General features: G+C 57.4%; 2 protein-coding genes across 3 annotated transcripts; both read left to right on the plus strand.

Moving 5' to 3' along the window:
• Nucleotides 1-59: 59 nt before the first annotated feature.
• LOC128089958 (disintegrin and metalloproteinase domain-containing protein 18-like) lies at nucleotides 60-6,788 on the plus strand. Its single transcript, XM_052701841.1, has 19 exons — nucleotides 60-105; nucleotides 696-781; nucleotides 978-1,039; nucleotides 1,500-1,578; nucleotides 1,820-1,896; nucleotides 1,969-2,161; nucleotides 2,286-2,342; nucleotides 2,490-2,561; nucleotides 2,819-2,985; nucleotides 3,071-3,152; nucleotides 3,262-3,398; nucleotides 3,961-4,345; nucleotides 4,485-4,683; nucleotides 4,825-4,933; nucleotides 5,066-5,249; nucleotides 5,466-5,546; nucleotides 5,820-5,940; nucleotides 6,019-6,175; nucleotides 6,656-6,788. Exons 1-19 carry the CDS (start codon nucleotides 60-62, stop codon nucleotides 6,786-6,788), a joined length of 2,427 nt encoding a protein of 808 aa, XP_052557801.1.
• On the plus strand, nucleotides 6,707-11,624 carry LOC128089967 (disintegrin and metalloproteinase domain-containing protein 32-like). Of its 2 annotated transcripts, XM_052701873.1 has the most exons (18): nucleotides 6,707-6,951; nucleotides 7,043-7,121; nucleotides 7,468-7,544; nucleotides 7,641-7,815; nucleotides 7,999-8,064; nucleotides 8,312-8,383; nucleotides 8,498-8,664; nucleotides 8,759-8,840; nucleotides 8,998-9,134; nucleotides 9,223-9,403; nucleotides 9,534-9,623; nucleotides 9,757-9,955; nucleotides 10,105-10,210; nucleotides 10,335-10,518; nucleotides 10,716-10,796; nucleotides 10,916-11,015; nucleotides 11,106-11,250; nucleotides 11,380-11,624. In XM_052701873.1, the coding sequence occupies exons 1-18, from the start codon at nucleotides 6,821-6,823 to the stop codon at nucleotides 11,423-11,425; spliced, it is 2,118 nt and encodes a 705-aa protein (XP_052557833.1). In that variant the 5' UTR covers nucleotides 6,707-6,820; the 3' UTR covers nucleotides 11,426-11,624. The 2 variants fall into 2 exon arrangements, with proteins under 2 accessions (XP_052557833.1, XP_052557832.1); XM_052701872.1 differs by lacking the exon at nucleotides 6,707-6,951 and having other exon boundaries at nucleotides 7,073-7,544.
• The last annotated feature ends 40 nt before the right edge of the window (nucleotides 11,625-11,664 follow it).

Here is an 11,664-nt window from a genome sequence, read left to right on the forward strand (position 1 = left end):
GGAGGGGGGAAGGCACGGAGGGGCCGTTACAGAGGGGCCGTTACCGGAGGGCTCGCAGTATGGAGCTGCTCCTGGTGATGCTGCTGGCGATGCTGGACGTTCTGCGTGAGTCCGACCCTTTGTGGGGCTGTGCGGGTGGGGATCCCGGCTCAGAGCTCAGCCACAGGGTGATCGGTGGGCAGAGGGATGAGGGTTTGGGGCTTTCTAAGGAGGAGTCCTTGGGAGGACCCCGTGCCGGTTGGATTCGCTCTCAGCAAATGTTGAGCTCTGCTGTTGGGGGTTGAGCTGCTCAAAGAGCCCTTCTGCTGCCTGCTGCAGTGAGCACGAGTTGTGCTGCTGTGCCCAATGTGCAAAGTTCCATTCAGGGACAGCAGCACAACGGCGTGGGGCAGAGCTGAGCTCCTAGTGAAGCAGATGTTGGCATGCAATAAACAGCGAGCGTGGGCTCCGTGAGCCCTGCAGGTGAGCTGACCTGGAGCCTCCAATCGTGCTCCCATTGCTCAGAGTTCATACGGCCAGGCTCAGGTCCTGCAAGCGATACGTGGGCTTTGGTTTAACCTTCATAAAAGGTGCTGCATGGCTGCGAGGCAGAGCAGGTGAAGTTCTGCAGGCACAACCCATGCAAAGCTGCCTTTCCTGCTGCGCACCGACCCAACCGCAGCTCACAGGTGCCCACAGGAGGGGCTGTGATCACTAAACCCAGTTCGTTTCTTTAGATTCACAAGTGCCTCTGCACATCACGGTTCCCCAGAGGGTGCTCTCAAACACAACTGGAGAGATGGTATGGATCAAACTGTTCTGTGTGTGTGTGTGTGTGCATGCCTACCAGTGCAGGGTGCAGCCCTTACAGTGCAGCTCTGGGAAGAGACCCTGAGCTGCCCCAGGGTGGGTGATGGAGTTGGCAGCATCTTCTGTAGCTGCTCCCTGTGTTTTGTTTCCCTTTCCTAACTCTTACTTTGCTTTTCTGCCCATGCAAGGACACGCAGTCCTACATCCTCTCAGTGGAAGGGCGGCCGTACACCATTCACCTCAAGCAGCAGTGAGTTCATTCCATCCTGTTCTTAAGTTCTTTGCTATGAGAGAGTGGTGAGGTGCTGCAACAGCTGCCCAGAGAGGCTGTGATGCCCCGTCCATCCCTGGAGGTGTTCAAGGCCAGGTTGGATGGGGCCCTGGGCAGCCTGGGCTGCTGTGAAATGTGGAGGTTGGTGGCCCTGCGTGTGGCAGGGGGTTGGAGCTTTGTGATCCTTGAGGTCCCTTCCAACCCTCACCATTCTGTGAATCTGTTTTGGCGATTCCAACCTGCTGCCACCCCCCCATGGCTGCGCTGGGGGCTGGGGCTGCTCCTGCCTGCAACTCCAATGGCAGTGGTTTGGGGTCTGCAGGGACTGTGGGCTCCGTACGCATGCAGTGTGGCTGCAGCAGTTGGTTTGATCTGGGGAAATCCCAGATAAACATTTCTTTGGGTGTTTTCAGAGCGTTTTGCTGTATTTCTGTTCCAGGTTCTTTTTACCTGCTGATTTCAGCATTTACACATACAACGAGACAGGATCGTTGCGCTCTGATTCACCCTATATCAAGGTAATCTCAGCTAGCTTCTCTCCGTTGGCAGTTTGCAGGGTGGCCTTCCTGCTCAGTGCTTTCAGACTTGTCTCTCCTTATTACAGGAGAGTGGAGTTTCCCTCCTTTCTCCACTTTTTGGCATCCTAAACCATGCAGGAAGTGCTGGGGTGGAACAGAAAGCTGTCCATGCAGATACGCAACCAGAGCCATCGTTGGGAAGGTTTGGGATGTGCTGAGGGTTCCTTTTGCTTTGCCGTAGGGCGACTGCTACTACCGTGGCTACATCGAGGGCATTCCTGGCTCAGCAGTGACCCTCAGCACATGCATGGGGCTCAGGTATGGGGCGCAGTGCTGCTGTGCTCAGTGCTGCCCGGCGCTGCTCACAGACTGACGCTGTGCCCCCTGCAGGGGCCTGCTGCAATTCCACAATGCCAGCTATGGGATCGAGCCGCTGGGCTCCTCGCCCTCCTTCCAGCACGTGGTTTATCCCGTGAGCACTGGGGCTGCAGTTGAGGCTCTGCTCCCACACGGCCACCTTGGGGTCAGCAGGGATGCCCTGGCGGCTGACGGCAGCTCTGACACAGCACAACCAGCTCTGAAAGTGAGTGCTGTCATTGGGACTGACCCAGCACCAACATCTCTGGCTCTGTCGGAGCTCAGCACCCATTACGTCTCAATTACATGGATAGATCAATTAACAGTGACCAGCTTTTTTTCTCCTCCAGCTACTGTCAAGGCACCGCAGAGAGGTGTTGCTCCATGTGGTTCTGGAAAGGAGTTTGGTAAGCCTGGCGCAGCCGACTCCAGGCTGTGGTTGTCCTCTGCATTCCTGCAGAGCTTTGCAGTGGTCCCACATCTCTCTGTGCCCCCTTGTGGCCTTCAGCCCATCACAGCACGGCCAATAGCCACCGTGCATCCCTGTGTTCCAGTACAGGCACCTGGGGGACGACCAATACATCGTGTCACAGAAGGTGGTTCAGCTCATCAGCTTCCTTGACAGCGTGAGTTTCACCTGTGCTTTGTATGCTGCAGTGGGGAGTTCTGCTGGTCGGGTTCAGCTCGGCGCTGCTCGGCTTTGTCTCACGTTTGCTTTCAACCGTGCTGTGCCGGGATTTACTCCCAGTCCCTAAAATCGCTTTGGTGCCGTGTTGTCCTATAACGAAACGCTCCACTGAGGGGCGGTGGTGCTCCGTGCGCAGAACGGCAGCGGGCTCTTCCCTGCCCGACATGAGGGTCATCTCTGTCGTTGTGCATCCAGATGTTCAGCTCCCTGAATGTGACCGTGACGTTGTCCTCTATGGAGGTCTGGAGGTTGAGGAACAAAATTCAGACCACGGGGGCTGGAGAAGTGGTGCTGCTGCGCTTCTTGAATTGGAAGAGGAGCAACGCAATCCTGCGGCACTACGTAGTGCCCTACCTGCTGATGTAAGAAAGCCACTGCCTTAGCATTGAGCTGCTAAACCTTTGTGCTTTGGATCATTGGGCATTGCACAGAGCTGCTGTGTTCCAGGTACCGGGACCAGGCTGACTTTGTGGGTGCGACCTCTCCGGGGATGCTGTGCCGCAGAGATGCATCTGGTGCTGTGGCCGTGGTATGGAGCTGTGCTATGGGGCTGTGGTATGGGGTCGTGCTATGGGGCTGTGCTGAATGGGGGGATGTGGCCAGCCCGTATCACAGCCAACAGCACTGCTCTCCTGCAGCTGCAGCGCGCCGTGACTCTGGAATCATTCTCCGTCGTCCTGGCGCAGCTGCTGGGGCGCAGCCTGGGCATGGGGTTTGATGATGGCCGGGGCTGCCACTGCCCCACACACACCTGTGTCATGGAATGGAGAGCACTGTGAGTGCCCGGGGGTCCCTGTGTTACAGATACCCCCAGCAGAGGGCTCTGCTGCAGATGTGGTGGTGGTGGAGGTGGTGCAGGGGTACCTGCTTGGGAAGGGAGGAAGGATAAATGGGGGTTTGCTTTTGAAAAGCAAAGCTTTATTTCTGAGAGCAAGAAATTTCTCAATACTGCCCAATCCCCATCAGAATCACAGAATGGCCAGGGTTGGAAGGGATCTCAAGGATCACGGAGCTCCAACCCCCTGCCACATGCAGGGCCACCAACCTCCACATTCAATACCAGCCCAGGCTGCCCAGGGCCCCATCCAACCTGGCCTTGAACACCTCCAGGGATGGAGGAGGCATCACAGCCACTCTGGGCAGCTGTTCCAGCACCTCACCGCTCTCATAGCAAAGAACTTCCCCCTGACATCCATCCTAAATCTGCTTGGGAAGGATAAAGGCTTCTCTATTGCAAAGCAATACCTTTTCTTTCCAAAATCCAGATGGAATGCTGCCCAGTGCCACAGCAGTGGCAACGCCAGCACACAACCCCCGAGGTCCACCCTTTCTTTCAGACGCATCGGTGGGGCAAAGACCTTCAGCAGCTGCAGCGCTGCAGACCTGGAGCAGTTCCTATGGCTAAACCCAGAGTGCCCCTTCCTCAGTGCCCTGCAGTTGCACCCCGACCCCAGAGCCGCCGTCTGCGGCAACGGCGTGGTGGAGCACGACGAGCAGTGCGACTGCGGTGGCGATGTGGTGAGAGGGATGGGGAATGGTTGTGGGGCTGGGATCCCTGCCCTGCTCCCTGACGGCAGGACGGGGGCAGCACTCATCCTGCAGCGAGAGCAAAAGCTCATAGTGTGCTTGCAGGCGTGTGCAGTGGATGCGTGCTGCACTACGCAGTGCAAGCTGAAGCCCGGCTCGGAGTGTTCCTTGGGACTGTGCTGTGCAAAATGCCAGGTGAGACGGGCGAGTCCCTGCTGGGAGTTAAGGCAAGCATCACGCTGAACAAGGCTGAAACGCTGGGTGGGAGCCGGATGGACGGGATGAGGGTGCGGTGCTCACAGAGCCGCAGCCAGCAGTTGGTGCTCAATCCCAGTTCAAAGCTCCCAACACTCCGTGCCGTCCCTCCGCCGACGCTCAGTGCGATCTGCCCGAGTTCTGCAACGGCTCCTCTGCCTCCTGCCCCCCTGATGTCTACGTGCAGGACGGGCACAGCTGTGAGCACAGCACAGGCTACTGCTACCACGGGCGCTGCCAGTCTGCTGAGCTGCAGTGCCAGCAGTTCTATGGGAGAGGTAGAGGCACTTGGCGCAGTGCTTTTGGGGCCAGAACCCCCCCCCCCCCAACTGGGAACGGGTCCCTCTAACCTAAAGAACTGATCTATGCTAAACACAGCCGTGTTTAGCCATTCTGTTCCGTTGCTTCCAAACTTCCAGGTGCAAAAAACGCCCCTTTGGTGTGTTATGAAGAAATCAACAGTCATCAGGATAGGTTTGGGCACTGCGGCCATCGGCTGCTGGATGGCTACCAGCCCTGCTCCTGGCTGTAGGTGTAACCCAGGGTGTTTGGTTGGTGCTTCCCTTTACTTCCCAAGCAACACTTCATGCAAAGATCTCACACTGCTGCGTTCTGCACACTGACTTTTCTTCCTTTGCTGTGCTCTAATGAATTTCTTAGGAATCTGGGTTGTGGAAAGCTCATCTGCACATACCCAAATCAAGTTCCCTTCACCAAATTAAAGGGTGCCATCATTTATGCTCAAGTGCGAGAACATCTGTGCGTGTCTTTTGATGTAATGCATGCACCCAGTGAGGCAGATCCTCTCCTGGTTAAGGACGGCACAAAATGTGGTCCTGGAAAGGTAAGAAGTGTTCCCCAAGCTGGCCATTGCTCTATGAAAGATCCCTTGGTCTTAGAGACGATCAGTAAGCCAATGGCACAGGCAATAAGCAGATTATACTGCAAAATAGCAGCTATTTCCAAAGCTGTTACACCCTGTGATCATGGGACATCATCAGCTTGATGAAGGGAGATAGAAAAGTGCCCAGCAGGGTTTTTTTCCCTGTTGTACTTGCAGGTGTGCATGAATGGCACGTGCCACCCACACTCCATTCTGAACTATGACTGCAATGCAGAGAAAAAATGCCATGGGCACGGGGTAAGTGACAGCAGCGCTGCTGGGGAGGCGATGCTGTGCTGCTCAGTGTTGAAGAGGAGCGAGAGGTTATTTCCAGGTGTTTGGGACTTGGCCAAACCTGGGGGGGTCCTCGTCCTCCAGAGTCATCGTGCAGCAGAGTGGGAGAAATCGAGTGAGACTATTTAATGTTCTAAGGCCAAAATTAAATGGGATGAAGGAACGTGGAGTATTTGCTCGTCTAGATTAGCGGAAAACTGGAAACGGAGAGTTTTCTTTTCACTCTGGCACTTGCAGGTGTGCAATAACAAGAAAAACTGCCACTGCCAGCCAGGCTGGAATCCACCCCACTGCAGCACGCGGGGATCTGCGCTGGGTGGCAGCACTGACAGCGGGCAGCGGCTGCGGGAAATGGAGAGTGAGTGCGCACAGAGCGACTCCGAGCAGCCCCAGGGCTCTCAGCATCACCTGGGCTGCCGTGCGGTTCTGTCCCCAGGCCATGCCCCGAAGGTCTCTCCGAAGGATAGGCTGAAAAACGCGCTGCTGCTGAGCTTCTGCCTCCTCGTCCCCATCCTCATCTGCATCGTCATCCTGATCATGAAGTGGAGCCGGCTGATGCGGCGCTGTGCCAGGAGTGAGATGGAAGCTGCTGAGTGAGTTGACGTTGGGTGGGTGAGCAGGGATCCGTAGGAGCTCCTGGAAAGCTGTTGAGATCCAGAGGACATATTCCATGCCACCCAGCTGGCTGTCTGCAGAAAAGGCCTGGGAGAAATTGCTGGTTCCAAGGGAAAGGAAACGTAGAAGGGGAAAAAGTTAGATGCAGGAGGAGCTACAGGTGTCACAGCTGGAAAGCAACACGTCTGTCCCGCTGTGAAGCAGTGAGAGAGTGAGAAAGACAACGTGAGAGCAGGTCCAGGACAGGGCAGGCATCTTTGGTGTCCCTCGGGGCGTCACCGTGTGCTCCGTGACGGTGTCCCCAACCCAAAATAATGGGGCACAGATTTTGGGATGCACACGTTTTGGGAATGGAGATGTGATGGGGTCTGGCAGTCGGTCCTGCTGGAGGCGGCGTGTGAGAGCAGGGACCGGGCTGCGCTGAGCCCCCCGTGCTGAGCCCCCATTTGTCCCTGCAGCTCCGCAGACGAGGCGACCAGCAGCATCGGGAGCAACGAGAGCAGCGGGAGCAGCCGGAGCAGCCGTGCGGGGATGGAGCCGGAGCCGGAGCGTGGCTCGGGGCAGCGCGCGGGGGATTCACGCGAGCAATAAAGACGTTGAAGCAACCGGCTGTCGTCGGGGCGATGCGGGCGGCTCTGGGGCTGGCGGTTCTGCTGGCGGTTCTGCTGGGAGGAGCGGCCCAGGGGCGGCCCCGCTCCCGAACCTTCAGCATCCCCATCGCTGGCCGTCCCCGCACCGTGCGGCTGCGGCAGCAGTAAGCGGGGATGGCGGCGGCGAACGGGGGCGGCCCCGGCGGGGTGCGGAGCGGAGCGGCACCGCGGAGGGTCCATCTGTTCTGTGCGCAGAGTTTTTCTCCCCGAGGAGGTCCGGATTTACACCGACGGCCGCGGCGGAGGCGAGCAGACCGAACTCGCGCATCTGGAGGTAACGGTGCGGCCGTGCGCTGCGCCCGACGGCTTTGGGTAGGGCTGGAGGGGACACCCGGAGCAGCAGCGGTGCAGTTTCCCTTCTGCACGGACGCTTTTTGAGGCCTCTTGCTTTCTTTGGGATGCTCTTCCGCCCCTGGGGAGCGCACGGAACCTCAGTGGACGGTGCGCTGAGGCCGGGAGGAGCGGCCACCAAATGCCGTCTGTTCGGTGCTCGTTCCTCGGAACCTGCGGGGATGGGACGGGACCACAGCGCTCAGCTCTGGTGCCCGGCGCTGTTTCTGCTCCCTGCTGCTCCCCACACAGCAGGCACCGCGCTGATGGTGCGGCTTCACTGCTTCCAGCGCGACTGTTTCTATGAAGGCTACGTGGAGGGTTTCCCAGGGTCAGTCGTGGCACTCAGCACCTGCTCCGGGCTCAGGTAAGCTGCCCGCCCTGCTGTGACAGCAGGAGCACAGGCAAGGGGACCGGCAGTGCTGCAGCAGAGCCGTTCCTGCCCTGCATCTTCACCCTGCAGTGGGATCCTGCAGCTCGCCAACACCAGCTATGGGATCAAGCCTCTGGAGGCTGCATCTGGCTACCAGCACCTCGTTTATCAGATGGAGGGGGAAAACGTGGGCACACAGCCGCTGGGAGGAAGCAGCTCCCTCGCCTGGGCTGCAGAGGTGTCCCTACAACCATGGGATGGAGCGGTGAGCACAGCTCGGGGCAGTTTGCTTCGGTGAAGTGATGCCATAGACCTGGGAGATCTTCAGTTCTCTGCAGCTGGGTGTTGTTCCTGCATTTGTTCAGCACCTCAAATGTTAATGACTCCCCTTGTTAAAATGTGTGTGGGGATTTTTTGTTGCTGTTTGATTTGTTTTGTTCTTCTCAAGGCGAAGGAAGCTGTTCCTAGGTCCCCTCTGTATCTGGAGATGCACGTCATTCTGGACAAAGCTCTGGTGAGTTCGCATCTTCTCCATCCTTAAATTGTTTTCCCTAGGAAAAACCTTCACAGAACATCAGGGGAAATGTGCACAGGGCTTGGCAGGCCTCAAGAGGTGGGAAGCAGCTTCCCTGGGCATGGAAAATGACACGGAATGGGTTGCAATGGGAGAGCTGCCCAGTGTGGGGGCAATGCGTGGTGGCAGCTCTGTGGGCAGACCCTGCACGGGGTGCCCCTGTGCTCTGCAATCTGTCATCTTTCAGTACGACTACATGGGAGCAGACAAATACGTGGTGACAACGAAGATGGTGCAGCTTTTCAGCTACGTGAACAGCGTGAGTGCATGCAGTTGGGTGGGAGAAGTGCTGCAGAGGGATGGAAAAGGCCCCACACCAAAAGAGTGGGGAGCAAAGTTGCCCCGACCAGCCACTGTTTCTGCCTCTTTCCAGATGTTTGCTCGCCTCAACCTGACCATAGTGCTGACTTCCCTGGAGCTCTGGACAGAAAAGAACAAGATTCAAACCACGGGAGCTGCTGAAGAGTTACTGCAGAGATTTCTGCAGTGGAAAAGCACACATCGTACCTCGCAGCTGCAGGACATAACATTCCTGTTTGTGTAAGGAGGGGATGGCTGGCGTGGGGATGACAGGAATAGGAGTGTTGGTGTAGTGCAGGGCAGCACCACAGGGCTCGGTTTGTGCTGTCCTCAGCTACAGGGAGCAATCCCATTCCATGGGAGCATCCTCTGCAAGGAAGCTGTGCCTCAAGGACCGCGCTGGAGGAGTAGCTTTGGTATGGAGCCCTGTGTCCATGCAGGAAGCCCTGTGCCTGGGCACAGCATTGGGCTGTGGGTGAGGGCTGCTGGCAGCAGGGATTGCTCTGCTGGGTGCTGAGCTGTGGTGTGGGGGCTTTGGGCTGGCGGTGCCCCACAGCTGCAGTGCCCTCGCAGTACCCTCGTGCCACAACGCTGGAGGTGTTCTCAGTGGCCGTGGCTCAGCTGCTTGGGCTCAGCCTGGGGATGAGCTACGATGACCCCAGGAGCTGCAGCTGTGTGGGAGCCACCTGCATCATGCAGAGCAGTGCAGTGTAAGTAAGGCTCCTGTCCTCCTAATGTAGCTTCTGCTGATGGGAAGGGCTGTGGAGCCCCGGCACAGACCTCACCCTCTGCTTACAGTCACTCAGCTGGCGCCAAAGCCTTCAGCAACTGCAGCATAAGAGACTTGGAGCGTTTTCTCACCTCTGGAGAAGGGCAGTGCCTCCTGAACAGGCCACTTGTGAACGTGTCCTACAAAGCTCCAGTGTGTGGCAACAAAGTGGTGGAGCTGGGAGAGGCCTGTGACTGCGGGTCGGCGGAGGTGGGTGGTGAGCCCTGGTGGGAGCTGTGCCTGGGGAAGAGCCATGCCAGGAACCCCTGGAGCTCTGTCCATATATCCCTGTCATATATCAGCATGAGCTCTCCTGACAGTCTGTGCTCGTTGCTTCCAGGAGTGCCGGCGTGATCCCTGCTGCACTGTGGGCTGTAAGACAAGGAAAGGGGTGCAGTGCCTGTCGGGGCCGTGCTGCTCCAGGTGCAGGGTGAGCCGTGCTGCAGCGGTGTTGCATTGCTTGTTTGCAAGACCTGTGTGCAGAGCATCCTAACAGGACCCTGTGCTGCTGCCTGTGGGTGTGCACTGTGCAAAGCTCTTCTCGTTCTGCCTCTTTCCACCAGTTTAGGAAGAAAGGAACCCTGTGCAGAACTAGCTCTGAGGATGAATGCGAGCTGAAGGAGTATTGCAATGGCACCTCTGGGGCGTGCGCACCCAACCTGTGGGTCATGGATGGGCATCCCTGCAGGCAGAACACTGCCTTCTGCTACAGGGGGGTGTGCCAGACTGCTGACAAGCAGTGCCAGGAGATCTTTGGCAAAGGTGGGGCAACATGCTGCTGGAGGAGCTATTTTGCAGGGGTTATAAAGGGCCAAGAATCAAAACCACTGGGTGCAGCAGGTGGTCCCAGTGATGATGCCCAGCTGCGAGGTGGGGTGAGGCTTTCTGACAGTGATGATGTGTGTTTGCAGATGCCAAAAACGGACCCTTGGCCTGCTATGAGGAAGTCAATGGCCAAAGGGACAGAATGGGGCACTGCGGCTCTGATCACAGTGGTTACCACAGCTGTGCCTGGAGGTGAGGGCTGTGGAAATGCTTCTCTCCCGTGGCTGCGCTGAGCCCTCTTGTGTCAGAGAGCGACACAAAGAGGAGCAGAAGGGTGAGGGTGGTTTGCAAAGCCCTGTGCTCCTCGTGCCTGCAGTGATCTCCGCTGCGGGAAGCTCATCTGTGAGTACCTGGGCACTGTGCCCTTCACCAAGGAGAGGGCTGCCGTGGTTTACGTGCGGGTGCAGAATGTGCTGTGCGTCACGCTGGACTACATGCAGCCTCGCACAGAGAGGGACCCCATGCTGGTGAGGGATGGCAGCGTTTGTGACGACCGTAAGGTGAGCGGTGCTGAGGTGTGGGGTGGCTTCTGGGGAAAGGAGGAGCTGTCAGAAGCATTTCTGCAGCAGTGGAGACCCAGGGGCAGTGGCTTTTCCATTGGTTGGATCCCAAACAAGTTGAGATCCATAGTATGAATGCCACTGAATGGGGTGAAGCAGGAGGTGGGTGTCCATCGTGTGCTGACTCTGTGCTTTAGGTCTGCATGGGACAGAAGTGTGTGTCTGCTGCTGTCTTGAACTACAGTTGTGACATAAGGAGAAAATGCCACGATCACGGTGTAAGTGACAGTGCTACGCGTGCTTGGTTTTGGAACCACTGCGTTCTCTGCAGCTTGCAGGCGTGAGGATGCGTTCATGGTCAGCTGATAGAAATCATTTCTCTTCCTCTGCCACGCAGGTGTGTGACAGCAAAGGGGATTGCCACTGTGATGTTGGCTGGAAGCCCCCAGATTGCAGGGAGAAAGCAGAGTCACGGGGAGGGAGCAGTGAGAGTGGTGGTGAGCAAGGAGGGCTGTGAGTGCAGGAGGGGCTGTTTCCCCTCTGTTTCCCCTCTGGCTGCTGTGGGTTGAAGGAGTTGTCCCTTGCAGAGCCCTGGAACAAGAGCTCACTGAAGACATGGCAGCTTCTCACCTTGTGTCTCAGTGTGCCCATCCTCCTTGGGCTCATCTTCGTGGTGATAAAGAGAAAGGAGCTGAAGCAATGTCTGTCCACAGAGCAGCCACAAGAAGAGAAGTGAGCCTGCTCCCCTCCATGGGGTGTGGGTGGCAAGAGGGGCAGAGCCCAGAGCTTGCCATAGGCATGAGGAGGGGAAGGCAAGTGCTGTTTGGCACTTACAGGAACCCCCTTCTGCTCCCACTGTAGGTTTGAGGAAAGCACTGACAAGGAAAGGAGCACAGTGGATGCATAGCAGCACAGCTGGAAAGGCCTTTAAGGATCTTGCCGAATTCGTGGGTGTCTGTGATGATCTTCTGAATGGAGGCAGCAGCAGCAGCAGCATGGACCCCTGGGCAGGGGGCTGGAGTCTGTGTGAGGGACACTGAAAGGCCGTGTCCTTTGTGTTGTGTCCTCGTGTGTGTTGTTCAATAAAAGGTGTTTCTGGTGCCTGAGGTCTGTGATCCCTGCAGGGCAGGGCAGGGTGCAGGTGCT

Source organism: Tympanuchus pallidicinctus, unplaced genomic scaffold, assembly GCF_026119805.1.
Source record: "Tympanuchus pallidicinctus isolate F22 unplaced genomic scaffold, pur_lepc_1.0 scaffold41, whole genome shotgun sequence".
Taxonomy (NCBI): Eukaryota; Metazoa; Chordata; class Aves; order Galliformes; family Phasianidae; genus Tympanuchus; species Tympanuchus pallidicinctus.